Source organism: Terrapene carolina, unplaced genomic scaffold (genome assembly GCF_002925995.2).
Source record: "Terrapene carolina triunguis isolate 2854851 unplaced genomic scaffold, T_m_triunguis-2.0 Scaffold233, whole genome shotgun sequence".
Lineage (NCBI taxonomy): Eukaryota > Metazoa > Chordata > Testudines > Emydidae > Terrapene > Terrapene triunguis.
Window position 1 is genome coordinate 14,162,025 of NW_020664584.1, and position 23,546 is coordinate 14,185,570.

The 23,546-nt window shown below is 43.5% G+C and overlaps 2 protein-coding genes across 2 annotated transcripts; both read left to right on the forward strand.

The window, feature by feature from the left end:
• The first annotated feature begins 12,138 nt into the window (after positions 1 to 12,138).
• On the forward strand, positions 12,139 to 13,104 carry LOC115271278 (olfactory receptor 1020-like). The gene has a single exon (XM_029912598.1). The coding sequence runs from the start codon at positions 12,142 to 12,144 to the stop codon at positions 13,102 to 13,104; it is 963 nt and encodes a 320-aa protein (XP_029768458.1). The 5' UTR covers positions 12,139 to 12,141.
• Positions 13,105 to 17,686: 4,582 nt separating this feature from the next.
• LOC115271279 (olfactory receptor 6M1-like) lies at positions 17,687 to 18,373 on the forward strand. Its single transcript, XM_029912599.1, has one exon. The coding sequence runs from the start codon at positions 17,687 to 17,689 to the stop codon at positions 18,371 to 18,373; it is 687 nt and encodes a 228-aa protein (XP_029768459.1).
• The last annotated feature ends 5,173 nt before the right edge of the window (positions 18,374 to 23,546 follow it).

Below are 23,546 nucleotides of genomic sequence, written 5' to 3' on the forward strand. Positions count from 1 at the left end.
CCGAGGGTTGCTTTTGGGACTCCGGCCGCTAGGCCACGCTACCCTCCACCCGAGGGTTGCTTCCGGGACTCTGGCCGCTAGGCCCTACCGCCCGGTAGCCGAGGGCTGTGTTCCAGACTCCTGCCGTTAGGCCGCATCTCCTTGAGGAAAAGGGGACGTCATAGACTTTGCCCGCTAGGCTATACGGTCCTGGATTAAAGGGCTACTTGACAGACGGTGGCGGATAGTCCACGCCGCCCGCAACCTTAGGGGCGTGGACCATCACACCATGTCTATGTCCTCATCACTCTTGTCACCTCGCTGCCGTCGCTTCCTCGCCTGGTTTTGCTTTGGCAGGTTCTGGTTCTGCATATACTCCAGGATAATGCACGTGGTGTTTACAGTGCTCATAATTGCTGCGGTGATCTGAGCGGGCTCCATGATCCCAGTGCTATGGCATCTGGGCTGAAAAAAGGCGCGAAATGATTGTCTTCTCTGACGCAGGGAGGGGCGACTGGCGATATGGCTTACAGGGAATTAAAATCCACAAAGGGGGTGGCTTTGCATCAAGGAGAAACAAACTACTGTCACACAGAATGGCCCCCTCAAGGATTGAACTCAAAACCCTGGGTTTAGCAGGCCGTTGTTTTCACGGAGGGAGGGAGGAAGCAAATGAATACAAAAAAAATTGGGTCTATTTCTTGTTTTGATCCACTCCATCTGTCTTTTACATCTTTAGGCTGGCAGCAGACGGTGCAGTTCGACTGCTAGCCATCGTCATCTCCTGGCTGCTCGCCAGAAGATGGGAATGATCTGGCTGAGTCACTCCCATGTCTACCCAGGTGCCCCTGACTGACCTCATAGAGGTTGGTTAAAAGAGCACCCAGGAGTACGACGACGATGGCTACCAGTCGTAACGCACCGTCTTCTGCCAAAAGGCAGTGAGCTGCTGCTGTGTAGCAATGCAGTCCCATGTCTGCCAGCATCCAGGAGACTTACGGTGACGGTCAGCTGTGTGGGCTCCATGCTTGCCGTGGTATAGCATCTGCACAGGTAACCCAGGAAAAAAGGTGCAAAACAATTGTCTGCCATCGCTTTCACGGAGGGAGGGGGGAGGGGGAGCCTGACGACATGTACCCAGAATCACCTGCAACACTGTTTTTGCCCCATCAGACACTGGGATCTCAACCCAGAATTCCAATTGGCGGTGGAGACTGCAGGAACTGTGGGATAGCTACCCACAGTGCAACACTCCGGAAATCGACGCTAGCCTCGGTACTGTGGATACAGTCCGATGACTTAATGCACTTAGAGCATTTTTTGTGGGGACATACACAATCGACTGTATAAAAACCGACTTCTATAAATTCGACCTAATTTCATAGTGTAGACGTACCCTTAGTCTGTCATCTATCCATACCTCTTTCATATACTCCACTTCATTCAGTAAGAGAACTGCAGGTACCTGAGGGAAGTCTGAGATGGTGAGATCCTTGTATCTTGTTTACTTGTGTATCTCTTACCAGACAGTGAACCTGTTTCCTGATTTGTCATTCACTCTTCATATGCGAAGGTGAAGTCTCCCTATATATGTCTAATAATGATCATCATAGTGGGAAGAAAAATGCAATGATCATATTTGTTTTTCAACAGTGGAAACATCGTGAATGGGGTGAGATCTCTAATCCCAAAGGGAAAGCAAACTCAAAAGATGTTTTCAAACCACTCTAGTACTGTGGGGAAAAAATCTCATCATTTGAAGCAGGATAGTTTTAAAGGCCCAGTGCTGTCATTTCTTGTGCACCCCATCCACTGGAGAAATGAAGGTTTATTAATGGCCAGAAGTTAGAACATTCACCTCCAGCCTGAAAGTTTTCAAAGCTGCCTAAGAGATATGAAGCCCAAATCCCATTACATTTTTAATGAGAATTGGCCATCCTATTCCTTGAGAGAGCTTTGAACATCCAACTCCATCCTGCCTCCCACTTCCCACAACCTCCTTGTGGGACAGAGGGATGCCCCTGAAATGAGCTCAAGTCTCCATCCCCCTGGCCACCCTATACCCTGTGAAGTCCCCAAAAGGGACTCAGAGGTGGACAGAGAATCCCCCTCACTGTGTCATGCCCAAATGAAGATCTATTAGGAAACCAGAGGCATGAGAGCTGAGAGAGGCCCCTGGCTGCAGTTAGCTGGATCACATCACTCACCATGGTGGTGGAGAAGCAGCACTTGGTTCGGGGGATAGACTGGGGACAAAATTATGTGTCTCTCTTGCTTTCCTTGGTATGTTGAAAACTGGGAAGTGGGCAGCTAGGCTAGGATGGAGATGGGCCAAGGCAGAAAAGGAAAGGATCCTTCTGGCTCAAACGTGCCAAGTGCAGAAGGTGGAGGGAGGACAGAACCTTAAAGTACAAGAGGAATTTTGCATAAATAGGCCCAATAGGGCAGGGTGCAGGCAGTGAGGCAGATTACAAGAATCAAACCAAGAGAATGGTGTCCAGGGTCTTAGAGCAAGGCAAGGACCTTGACCTGTCAGAAAAGTGAACGCAGATGGCGGGGAGCTGAGCCCAAAGTGTAACCCAAGCCAGCCCTAGACAGGAGGCCTGGATCCCTTTGTAAACTAGCAGCTCAGACAGTAACACCTGCAAAATGTAGGTAGGGGAGGCATGGCACGCAGTGAGGATGAATGGTTTGAGCTGTGTGCCACCAGTGATTTAGTGAGGACAATGACAGAGCTAAGAAGCAAGGAATTGTCACCACAAATTATATCTGGCCTGGGTCATCACCAGTGCATGGGAGCTGAGCAGTGGGGCCCAGGGCAGGGTGTTTGTTAGAACCCCATAGCATGTCTCTTCATCTCAATCACTGCTACATTTCTTAACTGGACACATATTTCATCCCATGCTGGTCACTAGTGTGATAGCCTTTTGCTACATGAGAAGTACAAGTGTCATTGGCTGGAACTCATCCTACACAATGTGTTCGACCACAGCTGCATTCACCACCAAAGCATTTGATCACATCTGCATGCTGAGATTCTCATTCCTGAGATGCTCCTACCTCTCCCAAATGCACAGAAAATAGTCTGAAGTGTTCTCAGGCTTGAGTCCTTTTGATCATTCATGGCCTCCTCTTATGAGGATATCCTACGATCTTAAATGGACTTGATGACAATCTCTTCGATTGGGCCTCTATTCTTCCATAGCATCACTCAGGATTTCTCAAAGCTGGGCCTGAAAAAAATCCAGGAAATGTTTTGGGCAGGAAATTAAAGAAGGACTTTTATAGCTGAGGCCTTTATTGTCCAGCTGTGTTTGAAGTGTCTTGGCATGGTTGCAAAATGAAATGCAGCCATTAAACAATGGTGCCTTTCTGCCTTTGTGCATGATCACATATTTATGATTGGAGGGAGGGTAAAGCAGCTGTGAAGAAGTCTATACAAAATCTCACCTCTCAATCCTAAATATCACGGCACTGCATCGGTGAGGGACCTAACCCTTGACCACATTAAATTTGGCTGAGATTTTCAAAGGAGCCCAAGAGAGTTAGGCACCCATATCCAACTGGGACTTGGATCTGTAATTAGGCTCCTTCAGGAATCCCAGCCTTCCTGGTTGCCAAGCAAGGCTATCACTTGAACTCAAGAAAGTTTGCTCTGTGAGGTGTAGAAAGGAGCAAACGTGAGACTATCTAAAACCAGGCAGAAGAGGACAGTGATTTGTGCAGAGGTACAATATACATGCATGCACAGATCTGTGTGCACACATATCAATGAATGTAAATATTCTGTTATAGTCTATGTAACACTGCGTTTGTGTATCACCATATATTGTCCATATCTGATTCCCAGAAGTTGGCATTTCTATCAGTAAGTTTTCTTTCAGATGACAACTGTCCTATTTTGACCTGAATTAAACTGTTTTTTTTTTTTTTGAGGGTAACAATAACACCATCCACTTATTTCTGATTACAAACCCATGTGAAAATAACGAGGAGTCCTTGTGGCACCTTAGAGACTAACACATTTATTTGGGCATAAGCTTTCGTGGGTTAGAACCCACTTCATCAGATGCATGGAGTGAAAATACAGGAGCAGGTACAAATACATGTGGGAGATGGTTGTTCCTTATCCAATTCCAAATGTTTGAATCAGGACAATTTGGTTTCAAAACTTGTTAATAAGATCTCACTTCATCCCATCACCATTACGGATACTTTTGTGTCTCCAAAGCTTTGTTCTTAACAACGCCCTGTGTGAATTGACTTGTTTTTATCCAAATGTAACTGCATTTAGAGAAACTGCCCAATGAGTCTCTGGGGACCGGAGGGGGGGGGGAATTTTTCAGATCATGATGAAGCACTAGTTAACTTTCTGAGTGATGACTGTCCTGTATGATCCATTACAATCTGCTGCCTTTTGCCAATATTCATCTTCTGCTGCCTTTTAATGGTTATTTCATGGAATAGCTGCCCATTACTCATTCCTGACCATACTGCCATCTAACGGACATCTCAAAGAATAAATCTCTTTTCCAGTAGGAATCCTGGACTGACATCCAGTGGCCAATATAGGCTGTAGCTGACCATTATTCATTCACTGCCATAGCTCTGATGGAGTCAGTGGGTCAGATTCCCTGCTGGTGTACAACAGTGTTGCCCCCATTGAAATAAACAGGACTATTCAAGTTTGCTAGAGTGGAGAATCTTTCTCTATAGCTGACCCTTTCTTATCCTGCATTTTCTGCAGCTGTCTAGAGAGGTCTTTCTGTAATATGTCTGCTGCTTTCCCAGCCCAGAGATTGTGCTGATATCCAGTCTCCATTATTCATATCACTCATCCAGTACAGTGCACATGTTAAGTTCTCATTAGAATTCCTATGCAGCAGCAGCTAGACAATACAGCTGCCCCCTTGCATCTAGGCTGTGGGCACATTTGCTTTCTAGGTCTGCCACTTATTTGCTGTGTGGCCTGTGGGTCAGGCTCAGGGACCATTTAAATGCCATGTAGACATTTTGTGTTCGGGTTGAGCCTGGGCTCTGGGATCTTGCCATTAAACAGCCCCTTAGCCTGAGCCCAAGTCAGCTGACACAGGTTTAATTGCATTATAGACAAACCCCAAGAAAGCTGAATGCAGGAGACCAAGTACAAGAAGGCCTAAGACAGCACGAATGAAGCGCCCATCAAAATTCAGCATATTCTATCATCCGCTGAGTCCTCAAATCTTAAACTCTGCAGGCATGACACCATATAAGCAGCCGACATTCATAATGGAACCTCTAATGAAATCCAGTAGCCCCTCTGCAGGATAGCCGCCCCTTTCTCTTCCTTATTCTCTGCGGCCATTCTGTTATCACCATGTCTTACATTTGAGAATCTTCCAAATCATAGCAGAGATTGTTTGAAAATATTGATATACATGTATTTTCATAATAGGAAAACACCAGTGAGACAAATAGAGGATATAGCATTTAGTGTACATCAGAAGAATAGGAAAGGGTTAAGTAAATAGCAGATCAGCTCAGAATATCAGCAGAATATCCTGAGAAAGTAATAGACATTCACCATAATTATTTCTCCATTCTTATATTCTAGAGTTATTTTAAAATGCCATCAAAGAGGGTTTTGATCTGTCAGGGAAGATTATCTGAAATACTGATTCTTACATTTTTAGCCATGTGGTGAGTCTAGATGTTATGGTGATAGGCACACTAATAAATAATAGTGAAATGTCACTTGAGCACCTCACTACCTGTGCTCTCATGTAAATCCCAATCTCCACTCCCATTAATTTCTAATGTGAAATTGGGGTTTCAAGTCCCTCAAGCAACTGAGAATATCAAACCATCCCCCATAGATTTACAGGGACAGGACAAAGTGAAAATTAGTAAGAAAGAAAGAGAAAATGGAATCAAGCATGAGTTTAAAGGAGTCAACTCGTTTTAATGCTTGTTTTGTCTTTTACATTGATTTTATTGTATGGAATTTTCTAACAAAATCACCTCTCCTTCCATATCTGCACATGCAGCAAGTGAACTTTTATATATTTGAATGATGAAGGGGAACGTCCTTCCCCTTGGAAGTGCTCTTTACCTTTTTACCTTTTGTCAGACTTACCTGCTCTGGCTCAGGTGTTAGAGCCCTCCTTTCCCAAAGACTAGGTAAATGGCTGGAGCTAGAGACCACCCTGATCCTATCTAGGTACTTACTTACATGGCCTCTGTGACTAGAGCTAGCCAAAAAATTCCTTTGGAAAATTTCCTAGCTTAAAAAAAATATTTTTTTTTCTAAAAATACCTCCCCAACATTATCCCAGGGAAAATGCCAGTTCCAATAAAAACTTTTGCTGCTATTCCTGTTTTGGAATGACATTTTAATTTTAGAACAGCATTTTGAAATCATTTGGTAAATTTCATTTTGTGTCAAGTTAAGGTGTCATTTCATTTCTGATTTTGAAACACAAAAACTGAAATGAAATTGCATGTTCAAAAATTTCATTTTGAATCAGTTCAAAACTTGCTGTGAGAAAACAGAAGTTTTCCTCCTGCAAAATTTGGAACAAAGATTTTTTTTTTTTGTTATGAAAAAATTGTTTTTTTGACCAGCTCCACCTACTAATGTAGTATTTGAGCAAATCAGATATTAACGTATTTATCCACAAAACATGCTTATGAGGTAGCAAAGTCCATTTTACAAATGGGAACCTAAGGCACAGAGAGACTAAATGACTTGTCAAAACTGGAAAGTAAGTCTTAGCCAATATGGTCCGGTATGCAGCCCCATGCTCTGGGTGTCCCTACACCTCTGACTGCCAGAAGCTGGGACTGGAGGACGGGGAATGGATCACTCGATAATTGCCTTGTTCTGTTGATTCCCTCTGAAGCATCTAACACTGGCCATTGTCAGAGAGAGGATACTGGGCTAGAAGGACTATTGGTCCGACCCAGTGTGGCCATCCTTAGGTTCTTAAAAAGCAAGGGAATTAACCTGGGTAATTTTGAATCTGTCCTGTCCACTTCCACTGTACAGCAGACCTTGTTTCTAATAAGTGACAAAGAAAATGTGATCCAATGACAAAGTGCAAAAATTTGAGATGTGTAAATAGGCTATAGACTCCTTCACTGATAGATGGAGACATTTCTCGCCTCTCCCTGCCTCAGTTTCTCCTTCTTCTGTGGCCGCAATGAAATTGATAACTTTTTCTGTGAATCTACACAAATAATAAATCTCTGGTGCAATGACACCTACCAGCTGGAGTGTGTCATTACCATCCTGGTGGCTTTATTCATTATCCCCACATTTGCATTAACCCTGGCATCCTATGTTTGTATCATCGTCACCATCCTGGTTTGGGGATCCAAGCCCTCCTGGCCCTGCCCCCGGCAGGTGAGATCCTGGCACCTGTATTGTCCAGGGAGCCACAAACGGGGTGACCCAGGTCTGGGGTCCCCTAGGCCAGGGTGGGTCCCTGGAGGCTGGCCGGCAGGTCAGAGAGTTACCAGGGGATGGGGATAAATCCCAGGGGGTGGGTCTAAGGTCAGCATCGCTACAGTTTATGGGCCAGATTTCCGAAGGGGATGAGGGGCCTAAAGGAGAGGAGAGGCACTTCTGTAAACCCCACCCAAGGTCTAGGTGAGTTAGGGCTTTCCATAGCAGGCAGGTGCCTATGTCCCATTTGTTTTTTAAAACTGTAACTAGTATAAACACAAATCTTCCCATGAACCATCAAGAGATGTCTGAAACTCATAGGTCTGGCGGCTTTCAAAAATAGTTAATAATAACTTGTGGAACTCACTTCCACATGATAATTTTTTTGTGTTTAAAATAAAATTTGTTTGCTTTATTGTTTTTAAATGTTCAGACTTTCCATTTCATCAAACAACCCCTTGAGATCGGAATCAGATGCCTTGTATCTTGACTGACACTGCAGAAAGAAGGGTCAAAACCTTTCTGTTACACAAGTCAAGTCAAAGGAGTAAATGTAGATTTACTCTACATTCGTAGATTGTAATGCCAGAAGGAACATAACATAAGAACGACCATACTGGGTCAGACCAGAGGTCCATCTAGCCCAGTATCCTGTCTTCTGACAGTGAACAATGCCAGGTGCCCCAGAGGGAATGAACTCAACAGGTAATCATCAAGTGATCCATTCCCTGTCACCCCCTCCCAGCTTCTGAAAAACAGAGGCTAGGGACACCATCCCTGCCCATCCCGGCTACTAGCCATTGATGGACCTATCCTCCATGAATTTATCTAGTTTCTTTTTGAATCCTGTCATAGTCTTAGCCTTCATAAAATCCTTTGGCAAAGAGTCCCACAGATTGACTGTGCGTTCTGTGAAGAAATACTTCCTTTTGTTTGTTTTAAAGCTGCTGCCTATTAATTTCATTTGTTGACCCCTAGTTCTTGTGTTATGAGAAGGAGTAAATAACACTTCCCTATTTACTTTCTCCACACCAGTCATGATTTTATAGACCTCAATCATATCCCCCCTTAGTCATCGCTTTTCTACGCTGAACAGTCCCAGTCTTACTAATCTCTCCTCATACGGAAGCTGTTCCACACCCCAATCATTTGTGTTGTCCTTTTCTGAATCTTTTTCAATTCCAATATATCTTTTTTGAGATGGGGCGACCACATCTGCACGCAGTATTCAAGATGTGGGCGTACCATGGATTTATATAGAAGGGACCATTGTGATCATGTAGTCTGACCTCCTGCATAAACACAGGCCAGAAACCTGCCCCAAAATAATTCCTAGAGCAGATCATTTAGAAGTACACCCAATCTTGATTTAAGAATTGTCAGTGATGGGGAATCCACCATGAGCCTTGGTAATTGATTCCAATGGTTAATAAGCTCACCATTGAAAAATTATACTTTATTTCCAGTCTGTTTTTGTGTAGGTTGATGGAAGAATTCTTTCACCGACTTAGCTACTGCCTCTCACCAATAGACCCTTATTTGATCTATAACCCACTATTCTAAATGTATGTGACCCTGAGTGTCATCTTGGCTGGAGAAGCCCTGTCTGTGCTCTCTAAGCTAAAGCAGTTTGTGAGACTGAGCAGAGGAAAACCTCTTTAGTAAACAGAATGAGTCTCTCTCACCTCCCACTTCACTCCACTGAACACAGTAGATGTGGCTTTCACATGATCCAAAGTCCACTATTGATTGTTGCATATAATTGTGTGAGCGTGAAAAGAGTTTTGTTTAAAATAACAGAGCATATGAAAACTGTTCATTTGTATGTGTGTTGTCTGAAGACCATTCTTTTGGTTTTCTTTTTTTCTTTAAATTAATGATTACATATATGACTTGAGCGATAGAGGATCTGGCTCAAAATGGATGAAAAAAATGTATTTCAGTCTGCCAGGGTAATTATTCTATACAGGAGGAATAAAAAGAATTATTTCCAGTGGGTTTTAGAAGCTGACTGCTTCAGCCATTGTTGTTTGTTCTGTCCATGAAAACTGTGACTCCCCAGACTCACTAATTAAAAATGCCATTAAGGAGTGGGATCAGGGGAGACCTAGCTTTCTCCTGTAACAGCTACAATTATGAGCAGGTATCTGCAGTTCATAAATAGAGGGGAAAGAGTAAAGAAACCTGCATCTTACTGATGGGACATAAAGATATCACATACTCAGTTGGAACATGCTAAGAGAATCCAGCACCTTGAAGAAAAATGAGAAGGAAAAACTTGAATGTAGTTACCAAATCCTGAAGAAATGAGAGATCCTTGTTTATGGTCTGAAACTTCCTGCAGTTCCTGGTAAGCATCATCCCGTTCCTCCTCCGCCCCTCCCACTCCTGCTCTGGATTGAGATAGCTCTCATCTTTGTTGTTTGTAGTGTAGTTGTAGCCATGTTGGTCCCAGGTTATTAAAGACAAAAAGGTGGGTGAGGTAATATCTTTTATTGGACCAACTTCTGTTGGTGAAAGAGATGAGCTTGTGAACTGACCTGAAGAAGAGCTCTGTGTAAAAGAGCTTGTCTCTTTCACCAACAGAAGTGGGTCCAGTAACAGATATTGCCTCACCCACCTTGTCTCTCTGTAGTTTCTAATGCACATTCAAATGCAGAATATTAATGGCAACTCAAGCAATGTTAAGGCAGTTTCATTTTGCAAATCAATGGGATGCTTATCCCTCAGATGTGTTGATACACTAGGTCACCACTGAGAGACTGGGAGTTTGATGAAGCTGGGGCACATATTGTTTTTCAAAATCTGTTGGAGATAAGAGCGAAGGCCAAAGGAAGTTGTGGAGTGAGCTATCCACAGCGCTGTATGCCATATGATATTCTATAGAGTCCCGTTCCATGCAGCTTCTTATAACACCCTCATTCCTGTCGAATCCGAGCACCTTCCAGTTGTGCATGAAGTGATAACTGAGTGTGCTGTGCAGTGATTTGTTTGTCAGGGTTTTGCTTTGGGAGATTTGTTTTCCAACATAAACTCGGCTCTTTTTTGTGTTGGAGAAGGCAGGCCAAGCAGCGCGCCATGCTCTTGGAGTGGAAGGTGGTGAGGTTTGTGATGGGCTTGAGTCTGAGCCCACTGAGTAAATTCACCCAGGAACTGACTCCTGAGACGCCTTTGTCTCTTGCACAGGTGAGCTTTACCCTGGCAATGGAGACTTCCACTGGGCCAGGGGAGCAGTGCTGTCAACCCCGGTCCTCATGCCAAAGCATTAGGTGATCTGTAATACTCACTTATGGAAATCCAAATAAAACTCCAGTACCACAGAGGGGACTAAAACTTCATATTAACCCCCTCAATTAGATGCAACAACATAAGATTAAAACAAGACAAAAACATAGCACTCAGTGAAAGATACTGATTGCTGGAGGTGCTGTCCACACTAATCAGTACAGATCTTTCAGATGCTCCAGGCCTAGGCCACTGAGCACATTAAACAAAAGGACTGAGACTTTGAACTTGACTCAGTATTCTGTGGGAAGCTGCGTAGAGAGCGAAGAACAGGTTTGAAAGGGTTAAGATAGTGGTGGGGATGCAGGAGACTTTTCCATTCACTTCTCATCTTCCATGCTGTTAAGGTTTTGGGTGGGTTGGATGTGTCTCAACACAAAATTAACTACAGTAACTCCTCACTTAAAGTCATCCCGGTTAATGTTGTTTCATTGTTACGTTGCTGATCAATTAGAGAACATGCTCATTTAAAGTTGCACAATGTTCCCTTATAACGTCATTTGGCAGCCGCCTGCTTTGTCCACTGCTTACAGGAAGAGCAGCCCGTTGGAGCTAGTGGTGGGGGCTTGGAACCAGGGTGGACCGGCAGCCCCCCTAAGTTCCCTGTGTGGCAGCCGCCCAGCAGGCTCTCAATTGCTGGCAATTCAGCTTTCCCTCCCCCCACTGTCGTGTGCTGCTCCCGCCTTCTGCCTTGGAGCTGCTCCTTGGAGCCTCCTGCTTGCTGTGCGGGGATGGGGTGGGGGTGAGGGGTAAAAGGGGGCTAATGTCAGGGTGTCCCCATCCCCCCCTGCTCCTGCACCCCGCTTACCCCATCTCCATAGAGCGGGGGGAGAGGGGGCACAAGAGGGCTCAGGACAAAGGGAGCTTGCTGGTCGCAGCTGCTATCTCAACTTCCTGATCTACTTTAAAAAGCAATGTACTTAGAGTGGGGTCATCGTACTTAAAGGGGCAATGCGCATCTCTCTCTCTCATACAGGGTATGTGTCTCTGTCTCTGTTTGTCATGGTGTCTCCCCTCCCTCCATTCATGCTACCTTGTAGAGTGTGAGGCTACATTAACAATAATGTGTTAACCCTTGAGGGCTCAGCCCATTTAGCAGTAAGGAATTCCCTGGGAAATATCCCACCCTCTAACTTCACCATCTCAACCAAGCTTCACAATCAACATTGCTGTGTACAGTATTAAATTGTTTGTTTAAAACTTATACTGTGTGTATATAATATAGTTTTTTGTCTGGTGGAAAAAAAATTCCCTGGAACCTAACTTCCCCTATTTACATTAACTTTTATGGGGAAATTGGATTCACTTAACATCGTTTTGCTTAAAGACGCATTTTTCAGGAACATAATTACAAGGTTAAGCGAAGAGTTACTGTACCGCTAAACAAAGTTTTCCTTTGTGTTAATATTTTTTTTATTTTTCCCAGGTAAAAACCCCACGACGAACCCAAAATGGGAAACCAAACAGCCATCACAGAATTCATCCTCCTGGGGTTCGGGGATCTCCCTGAGCTGCAGACCCTTCTCTTCCTGCTGTTTCTAGTGATCTATGTTTTGACCATGGCTGGGAACATCCCCATTGTTGTGCTAGTTGTGGCTGATCAGCACCTTCATATCCCCATGTATTTCTTCCTGGGGAACTTGTCCTGCTTGGAGACCTGCTACACTTCCAACATCCTGCCCAGGATGTTGGTCAGTTTCCTGACAGGGGACAGAACCATTTCATTCAATGGGTGTCTCACACAATATTATTTCTTTGGATGCTTAGCAGCTGCAGAATGTTATCTCCTAGCAGCAATGTCTTATGATCGATACCTAGCGATATGCAAACCACTGCATTATGGAGCCCTCATGAATGGCAGGCTCTGCCTCCAGCTAGCTACAGTGTCTTGGGTAAGTGGCTTTCTGGCTAATACTATATTAACATTTTTTATCTCCAACTTAATCTTCTGTGGTCCCAATGAAATTGACCATTTCTTCTGTGATTCCTTCCCAATGATGAAACTCTCTTGCAGTGACACTCATCTGACTGGACTTTTAACGTCCATTGTGGCTTGCATATGCTCACTGCCTCCGTTTCTATTAACCGTGACATCCTATATTTATATCATTACCTCCATCCTGAGAATCCCTTCCAGCACTGGGAGGAAGAAGACATTTTCCACCTGCTCCTCCCACCTTATTGTGGTTACAATTTTCTTTGGGTCGATACTGATTGTGTATGTGCTTCCGCATAGCAACAGACTGAAGGACTTTAAGAAATTCTTCTCCATCTTTTACACCGTCCTGACTCCCATGGTCAATCCACTCATCTACAGCCTGAGAAACAAAGAAGTAAAGGAGGCCCCGAGGAAAGCTTTCAATAAATGTATGGATTTTAAGACACTGCAGAAAATTCAGATTGTTTCAAGTTAGTGAAACACTATTCATAATTTTGATTTTCTTTTGAGTCAGTGAGATGCAGCCAGGCATTCCCTAGTTTTAGCCATTGAGAATGTGCAGCTGTAACATCTGCAAATATGCAGAAAAAGCAACAACAACAAAAAGGTGGAGAGTGCAGGATCTATTGATCCTGTTGTATAAACAGTTTATGTATGTAGGAAGATATGTTGGTAGCAAATTCAATTAAGTAAAATAAGTACATTTATCTTACTATATGTCACTTCTTTTATATGATCTTTCTTTCTTTCTTTCTTTCTTTTATGATACCATCCAAGATGTTAGGTACATACTTAGCCAGCTTGCCCCTCCTGCCACAAGAGCCAGTGGGGCTACATTTCTATTTTTAGCACACTAGCTCAGTCAGAGATAGTGTGGATATGTCTCCTTGAGCTGGAAACTACACCATCCATCTCCAGTTTATACATACCCTTTGTGTCTATAGAGTGGTATTAAACCCTCGTAATGGAGGGGAGAATCTGAAATGCGAACAAATGTTGAAATATTGGAATTGCTCACCAGAAAAAATTAAATTTGCTGACCAGCTGTTCTATCCATGGAACTATCAAACATTTTCTGATTCTAACTTTATCATTAATACATTTTCTCTCACTCTTGGTATCTCCAGCGCTTCGTCTTCTCCCTTCATCTCTCTCCATCTCATCTTTATGGCCTGAGGGTAGAGTTCTAGGACCAGGATTCAGCAGAATTCTCCTGATCCCTCTCCCTTGGTAGTTTCCACCTGGCTGCTCTCTCAGATCACAGAAAACCAGACATGCGGTGATATTTAGCGCAACGTGCAGTCATGTCTGCAGTCCTGTTTGGATGGGCACTCGTCCCCTAACCAGTGAGAGATCTAAAAGGGACCAGTCTGGCTGCACAGTCTCTCCTAGAAGATGTGTAATTTGGTAATTAATTATTTGATCCATTAAAGTGCAATGAGGGCTATCTGACAGGCTGCAAACTGTGAATACTGTGCTCCACTGCCACCGCAAAACAAAACAACAGAACTTGTTTCTTTTACTCAGAAAAATAGTTGAAAAACATTTATTTATTTCCTGGAAATAAACCTTCCATGAGCAGCCAAAACCCCACTTTTTCAATGATAAAAATTTGAATGGAAATTTTTGCCCAGCTCTAATTATGACTCCTTGGAACAGCTGAGCCCTGGATTGTGCTATAATCTTTCTATTTGATATTCGTTAAACATTCAGTTTCTCCCAGCAACATATGCAAGGATAGTATCCATGTATCCATGTTTTCACAGAAAACATGCACCCTGGACATTTTCAAATAATTTGAGATGGGAAAACCAAATAAGATAAAAATAGATCATTAATCAAAAGGATCTTTCTAACTGAATGCTACCAGAAGGTGGCAGTGGTGTGCTATATATATATATATTAAACAAGAGGCACAGTTACTTTTCAGTTTTCTCTCAAGAAGAAAACAGGGCAGGGAGACAGGTTTTATACTGTATAATATCCTCTAGAGAGACTAGTAAAAGGAGACATGATACAGAGCTGCAGAATAATGAGAGATCACAGTAGAAAAATCAGAGCTCCTTCATCACAAGGAGCATTCAAAGAAATTTAGAATTGATAAAAGGAAACGCTTCCCCCACACATGGAGTAAAATTAGTGGTGGAACTCCATGTGACTAGACAATATTGAGACTAAGTGTAAAAATTTCAGCAATGCCTAAATGGCATAGGAGCCTATATCTCATTTTCAAAAGTGTGCGAGGAACTATCTGGCCACTAGATGCAGGATTTTGAAAGATATTTAAGTGCCCAAAGATGCCAATTTTCAAAAGCACTGAGACATCTAACTCCATTGGTTTCAGTAACAGTTAATTGCCCAAGTGCTTTTGAAAATTCCATTAGGTGCCTATCTGGATCTTTAGGTACCTAAATACCTTTAAAATCTGTTTTTTAGATTTTTAGGGCCAGATTTTGAAAGGTATGCTGGTTTGGATGGAACACTTACTGGACCAGCCACAAATTCTGACCTCTGTGGGTGAGTTAGCATCTACACGGCGGTCAATATTTGGAGAGGCATATCTCTCATTGCTGCTGACATTGCTGTGAGTGTCTTTCTTTTGGTTTTTGGGCTCTGTGTGTTTTCTCTATATAATGCTTTTGGAAAAAGTGTGCAGCATCCCTTGAATGAAATGACCCCTAAGTGATTAAGTCTCCTGGGGACCTAGAATCATAGAATATCAGGGTTGGAAGGGACCTCAGGAGGTCATCTAGTCCAACCCCCTGCTCAAAGCAGGACCAATTCCCAACTAAATCATCCCAGCCAGGGCTTTGGCAAGCCTGACCTTAAAAACCTCTAAGGAAGGAGATTCCACCACCTCCCTAGGTAACCCATTCCAGTGCTTCACCACCCTCCTAGTGAAAAAGTTTTTCCTAATATCCAACCTAAACCTCCCCCACTGCAACTTGAGACCATTACTCCTTGTTCTGTCATCAGGTACCACTGAGAACAGTCTAGATCCATCCTCTTTGGAACCCCCTTTCAAGTAGTTGAAAGCAGCTATCAAATCTCCCCTCATTCTTCTCTTCTGCAGACTGAACAATCCCAGTTCCCTCAGCCTCTCCTCATAAGTCATGTGCTCCAGCCCCCTAATCATTTTTGTTGCCCTCCGCTGGACTCTTTCCAATTTTTCCACATCCTTCTTGTAGTGTGGGGCCCAAAACTGGACACAGTACTCCAGATGAGGCCTCACCAATGTCGAATAGAGGGGAATGATCACATCCCTCGATCTGCTGGTAATGCCCCTACTTATACAGCCCAAAATGCCGTTAGCCTTCTTGGAAACAAGGGCACACTGTTGACTCATATCCAGCTTCTCATCCACTGTAACCCCTAGGTCCTTTTCTGCAGAACTGCTTCCTAGCCATTCGGTCCCAAGTCTGTAACAGTGCACGGGGTTCTTCCATCCTAAGTGCAGGACTCTGCACTTGTCCTTGTTGAACCTCATCAGGTTTCTTTTGGCCCAATCCTCTAATTTGTCTAGGTCCCTCTGTATCCTATCCCTACCCTCCAGTGTATCTACCACTCCTCCCAGTTTAGTGTCATCTGCAAACTTGCTGAGAGTGCAGTCCACGCCATCCTCCAGATCATTAATGAAGATATTGAACAAAATCGGCCCCAGGACCGACCCCTGGGGCACTCCGCTTGAAACCGGCTGCCAACTAGACATGGAGCCGTTGATCACTACCCGTTGAACCCAACGATCTAGCCAGATTTCTATCCACCTTATAGTCCTTATAGTCACCTGTCTGTGACAAGCTAAAGTTGGATCGTAATCTCACATGTAATTAGTTCTTCCAGTTGAAGGGGAAGATGATGGCTCACAGAGGTAACCTAAGATACTACAGTGATGTGTACAACTCTAGCTAGATACATAGACAGATAGAAGATAATTTTCAGAACTGTAACAAAGAACCAGATGGGCACTTTAGGATATCATTCTTCAAAGAAAGAAACAAAGAGGACTCCAGATTGACTTTCAAAGTCAGAATTCAATGCCATTCATTTAGAATTAAACATTCTATGGAAGCAAATTCAGACTCAGTGTAAAGAGGTGCAGATCCTTTGCACTTATAATAACCGTCTGAGCCCATCATAGTCCAGTGCAAAAATCCCCATTGACCTCAATGTGCCCTCAAGTTTCCTTTTCTAACAATATTTTTTGTTCAGTCGACAAATTCTGCTCTAGTTTACACCCAGAATCTGTCTGATGACTCCACTTAAGTAATGAGAGCAGCTTTGGGTTCAGATCTGTCTGATTGTGACATAATTTTTGTCTGGGTTTATAAATGGGATCAGAATCATGTTCAGCGGAGTTACACACGGTTGTAAATTAGCTCAGAAGCTGGACTCATTGGAGTTACACAGTAGTATAAGCCCCACGCAGGAGAAAGAAGGGATTCATATTCAGTGAATATGCATAGATCAGGAACAAATGTATTCTTAACTTGAAGTATTGAGCTCTCTCAGAGGTAAAACACATTACTTTTGGATGTCATTAGACTCTAGCAAGACGGGAAAGGGGAAGAGATTCCATCTTTCTTCCCTTTTCTTTTATACCTCTCTTTTTTCCAAGACACCCTCCACTTCAATGTCCAGGTTCCATTAGTACAATGAGACCACCTGGCACACTCATCTTTCTGGATGAGATTTTCAAAGGCTTTGAAGGGACTTATATTCCACAATTCAATGAGGGCCTAAATAACATAGGCTCCATTGAAAATCCCAGCCTCTTTGCTCAGGAAGTCTTATCTATCTCACCCATCATTCATTTGATTATTATTATTTTTTTTGCTTGAATTGCTGTTTTACTAATTGGTTCTTTCAACACCACTTGCAGAAGAAATGGACATGGGAAATCAGAGTACAGAGACCGAATTCATTCTCCTGGGGTTCCTCATCACTCACAACCTGCTGATTCTTCTCTTCTTGGTACTTTTGCTCATCTACCTGGTGACGCTGATGGGGAACTTGGTAATAATCCTTGTGGTGTGGATGGATTATCTTTGCACACCCCTATGTACTTCTTTCTCTTAAACTTGTCTCTCCTGGAGACCTGCTTCATATCTTCCATCGTCCCAGTGATCCTGAGGAACCTGCTGTCCCAGAGTAAAGCTATTTCCTTCTCTGGTTGCATCATCCAGTGTTTCTTCTATTTCTTCCTAGGTATAACAGCATTCACCCTCTTATTTGTCGTGTCCTTTGATGGCTGTTTAGCCATCTACAACACACTGCGCTACCCCACTCTAATGAACAGCAGAGTGTGCATTCAACTAGTGCTTGCTTCTTGGTTAGAAAGTTTCCTTCTTTTAATCAGCCCAGCCATCATTTTATGTAAGCGGCCATACTGTCACTCTAATGCCATTGACCATTTCTTCTGTGATGCTGAGCCTCTCTCAAGACTCTCTTGCGCCGATACCAGAATCATGGAGGTAGCAAACTTTCTGATGGCAGAGGCTATGTTACTGGGCTCATTAATGCTGATGACACTGTCCTACGTTTACATCATGGCCACTGTACTGAGGATCCCATCTGCCTCGGGGAGATGCAAGGCCTTCTCTATAGGTGGTGCTCACATCACGGTGGCCTCCATCTTCATGCACGTCAGACCCTCACAGGCACGTTCCTTTGATATCAAGAAAGCTGCGAATGTGCTGACCACCGTTGTAAGATGGATTCAGTTTGCCATCTTAGTTTTCCTTTAGTTGTCCTTTACCCTCCATGTTATGCCCCCTTCTTGTTGCCCCTGTTTTGTAATCTGCCCAGTAACAGCTAAGTGGTGGGAAATGTTGGTGCCTTTTTGGAAATTTGAGTGGGAAATGATCAGGTGACCTGAAAAGGCTCTCCCTGGTAACAAAAGCTTATAAAAGCACACAGTGCCCTGTGACGGGTTCTGTCCATCCTAGAGGCAGCCCAGTGCTGACATCTAGTCACTGCTGAAACAACGTGGCAAGTCAGAAGATAGAAGATTGCTTACGTTTTCCTGTCCTGGTATTCTGAGGTGTCCTGGTGTTCATCATTCCTGCCCTGACATTGGTGTCTTCTGGTGATGTCCTTGGATTTTGTGTATCCCATGTCCTGTACAATAAGAAGAATGATGATGGTGACTTTTTACTTTGTCTTACCAATTGTTATTATATGATTTTGGGGCCTTGGCTTAAAGCCTGTTTGTATTGTTAACACCTGAGTACTTTTCCTGTTGTTTATTGGGTATAGTTATTTGGGGGTCCTTTAATAACTGTTCGGGGTTCTTTTTGCACCTAATCCTGCCTCCTTGGTTTTGGGGAATAAATCATTAACCGATAATAGATGCGGGAGGGGAACGAGCTTGCAGTGTGGGGGTTTGGGCTTGATTAGGGTTCCCAGCTCCCTTTGCAATTTACACTATGATAACCCCTTTGCTGAACCCATTCATATATACCCTGAGGAATGAGAAGGTCAAAGAGGCATTGAGAGAGGCCTTCTCACACAACATATTTCTTCCAGGCTCTCTAAGAATCCAAAAGGTGACCCTTACAGTCAAAGACCCAAAGAGATAAGCTCAGAGATGGGCAGGAGTGTTGTTAACTGAATATTTCTATCTGCATCCCAAAACATGATTTATGTGCTTGTCTTCACCCTCACACACAACCATCCGGCCACTGATTACAACCCTTCCACACTGAATGGGCCTAGCTGCCCAAACAATGGACAGCTACCATCTTGGGTGTGTTCTCCTGGATAGACCATGATGGAGGCACCTACTGGGTGGACAAAGAAAACCATTCTAATTGTGTGGGTCAAAGAGACCCTGAGACTCTCACAGACAAGTGGGGGAAGAAGAAAAACCACAGGGCATGGTGTAAATTATAGCAACCAGGGTGGGTCCAGGAGGATTTTGGCTGGCCAGGAGAATGTACTCTGATTCTGTTCCATCCCTGGAAATGAAGAGGAAGCCTGTCTAACCTGGCTTGTGATGAAGTGTAAGATGTGATGAGACTAAATATTTTTGCAGGCCATTTGGTGGTTTCAGTTCCTTCCATCTCACCCCACTCTGTTCTAACTGCTAAATAAAAGTACTTTATTTTAAGGCACTCATTGGTCTCTATCACTGGTCACAGATCCCTGAAAGGAGGAAATGCAGGTATTTGAAAGCAGGTTGGACCTACAGGGGGATAAGTGGTTGGTAGCATATCCAGATCCTGGTCTAAGTGTGGAAAAATGGCAAGATCCCACCCTGTGATCGGTCTGGGCAAGAGGCAAAATACTAGAGAGACCAGGAAGTAGACAGCCCAGTAACCATGGTTCCATCTCATATAAACATGTGTACCCCCCCTCCCCAAGATGCAAACACTCATACATTTTGGGGTGTTCAGAAGATGGCTCTGTTTCTGAATGTTGCAGGTTTGCCTCATCTTAGGCCTGGTCTACACTAGAAAATTAGGTTGGTTTCACTACATTGGTCAGGGATTGAAAAATCCACACCCCGGAGTGGTGTTATTAAACCAGCCTAAGTCCCTGTGTAGATAGCACTAGGTCAACGAACTAATTCTTCAGTTGATGTAGCTGCTGCCTCTTGGGGAGGTGGATTACCTATGCCAACCGGAGAATACCTCTGGGCGGTGTAGTGTCTACACTGAAGCGGTACGGCTACAACGGTGCAGCTCTGCCGCTGTTGTCTTTTAAGTGTAGTCAAGCCCATAAACTACATTCAGAGTTGGTTTAAAAAATGAATAAAATACAACAAAAATGTTTTTTCCCCCTTAATTTTGAAATTTAATTGACGTTTTGTAGTCTTAACATTTTCAACCAACCCTTTCCTGCTGCTTTTCTTTCAGCCGTTAGTACCATCACTGAAAAGAGTGGCTAAACTGCTGGTGAAATTCACCTGTATCCAGAGAAACCTCACAAGGCCTATGCACCATTTATGTCTCCGTTTGATGGTTAAATCCAATGTAAGGCCTATTTGGAGGACCTAATGCTGAGTCAAGTGTTGCAGTGTCCTGGAGTTGGCCTGCTGCACAAAGGCAAATGTCATCCTTTTAATTCACTAGGAACGAGGCACTGTATGGATGGCAACTACATATTAAATGGGTTTTGTCACATAGGTACTTTTGACAACTTTACCCAGTTAATTTAGGATTCTCCTAAGAGCCAGGTCACCAAACACAAACAAATGAGAGGCTCTGCTTCCACCCTGGCCTGGTTGGTTTTCCTCAGGAGCAGGAACAGCTTCTACTTTCTGCTTTGTATGGTGACAGGCCTTCTTTCTTCCTTGATGTGCTTCCAGCAGCAATTTCATAAATTGCATGTGGAACAAACACAGACAGCTCCCCTCTGCAGCCTCTCCCAGGACCCAGAGCTGTGCAGGGGAGACCTCACCCCTAGGAAGTAGGGCCCAGGGGGTGCTATTCTGTGGCCTTGGGAGACCACTGCAGAGAGAAGCCAGCCAGACTATGTCTACACTGCGTAGTTAAACCGAGGCACAGATCTGGACCCAATTCTGCCTCTTCCTACTGTCCACATAGAAATCTGTCTGACTCGGGACCTAAGACCCTCCTGGGACAGGGCAGGGTCTGACCCCAAATCCCATTGAGGCTTGGGTTCAATCATTGTCATTTTGTGGCATGCACATAGCTCAAGCTGCAGACCTAAGTCAGAAGGTCTGCCCAGTGCAGTATGGGCACCTTAGCATGGCTGTGAGACCCGATTCCAGCAACCCGGGTTTACAGTGCAGTGAGGGCACTCCTATCAGTCTATCTATTCCCATATCTATCTATCTATCTATCTCCCCATGGATACCCCTCTATCAATCTATCTAATTTCAATTAAAGCAGGAGACTTTCCTAGGGAAATTAAAAATAACTTGTAGCTCGGAATCCCTGAGTAAGAGCAGAACCAGTGATTAGGTCCCAGTGGTCATGCAGGAGACATAAATATCTGTGGTCGTACACATTTACTCTTTGCTGCCAGAGATGAGGCTGCCCCTTCTGCTCAAGGTAGGCCTGAGAGATTGCCATTAAATAAGATCAATTAATAAATTCATTGATGTTAAGGCCAGAAGGGACCATTATGATCATCTAATAGGAATTTGCACCTAACACAGACAAGAGACTCTCAGCCAGTGTGTCCTGCCTTGGACCCATTCACTTGTTGGTGAACACAATAATTTAAACCAAATGCAAGGAAATGATCTGAATTGAATTAGGCTGGGATTTTTCAAAGGTGCCGAAGGGAGTTAGGTGCCTAACACCCTTTGAATTTCTATGGGATTTGGGGGGTTAATTGCTGCTCAAACTGTCTAAAAATGGGTGAAAGTGGGGAGAAGAGAGAGGATGATACCAAGATCTTCTTGTGTTTCCTTTACACTACATGTGGAAAGTTTGCGTTTGAACCGATTGGTAAGGTACAAGAGTAGAGATAGCTAGCTAGCTGGATCCCCAACTGGAGGTGGGCAGGAAATGGTATGCCCATCCTGTGACAATTTTGAGTTAAAAACATTTCTTGTTCCAGATCAGGACCAAGCTGAAACCTTTCAAAGATTTATGACCAACCCCCCATCTCCCGGGCTATAGAGTAAGCTTCTATTTCATCCTCTCTGGGCCAGTGTATATTTATTTATTTATACAAAGTGGAACAGTTCCAACAGGAGAAACTGAGACACCCTCCCCTCCCCCCCCCCACAAGTGGTATGTGAGCTTCCCTGGTCTGAATCAGGCAGAACACAGATTTGAACCTGGTGCTCTCATCATCAAGCTACTGATATTCAGGAGCAGGTTGGTCAGTCTTTCTCTCTTTTTCCCCCCCTCTGGTTTTAACCAGAAATTCTTTCCTGGACACAAGGAACCTTTTTCCCTTAAAATTTTGGCAAAATTGGTATGTTCCCTTGAGAAATTTCGGTTACAATTCATTCACATTTTTCTGTTTTGTTGAAGGTTTCCTAACCCGTTTTATTCCCAATTTGTGGCTACATTGATATTTAATTTCTTCAGGGTTGATATGATATAGATTCATTTACAGCAGCGGAATACATCCATGTATATACTTGTGCTGTGGACAGTAGAACTGGGGGCCTCTTGGCTTACACCATGCATTGTAAAACTGAAATCTGGTGCAACAGCTGACAAGGTGAGTTCTCATGCTAAGAACTGCCTATCTCTAATCCACAGGTGTTTACAGCTACGGAGTGTTAGAGAGATTGTACCAACTCATCTATGTACATGCTATTTGAAGAAGAATTTAATAAGGTCATTATTGATAGCTGAGAAATTAAAGAGGAAAGAACATAGAAGGGAAAATCAACTCATGTGATATTTCTTTTTTTGCATTATGCCTGGGATTTTTAAAGGGTCCTAAGGGAATAAGACGCAATCAATGGGCAAAGTTTTTAAAAGTGCCTAAGTGACTTGGGAACCTAAGTCCCATTTTAAAAAGTGACTTGGGAATTTAACACCAAATTTTCAAAGGTGTTTAGGTGCCTAAAGACTCAGTTAGGCACATAGTGGGATTTTCAGACATTTCTAAGCCGGTTAAGTACCTAACTTTCCCTTGATGTTCAATGGGAGTGGTCAGATTTCTGTTCGAGGTACCTTTGAAAATACCAACCCAAATGATGTAGCAATCAACCAGGTTTAATTCCAGGAAATGGGCAAAATAATTTCCTCTCCTTTTTTGTGCTGGGAAAAGAAAATCAAGTGAATTTTAAATCGTAGTGTTGTCAGAGGAGCCAAAAGGATTTAGGCATGGAACTCCCACTCCTTAACCTCTTTTGAAAACCCCATTTGAAATTACACTGGTCTACAATTTTTGAGAAGTCATCTGCTTCAGAGATAAAATGTGCTATTTATTATGCATTTTGATGTGCTGAATTCAAATATGACAATTAAAACAACTGATTGG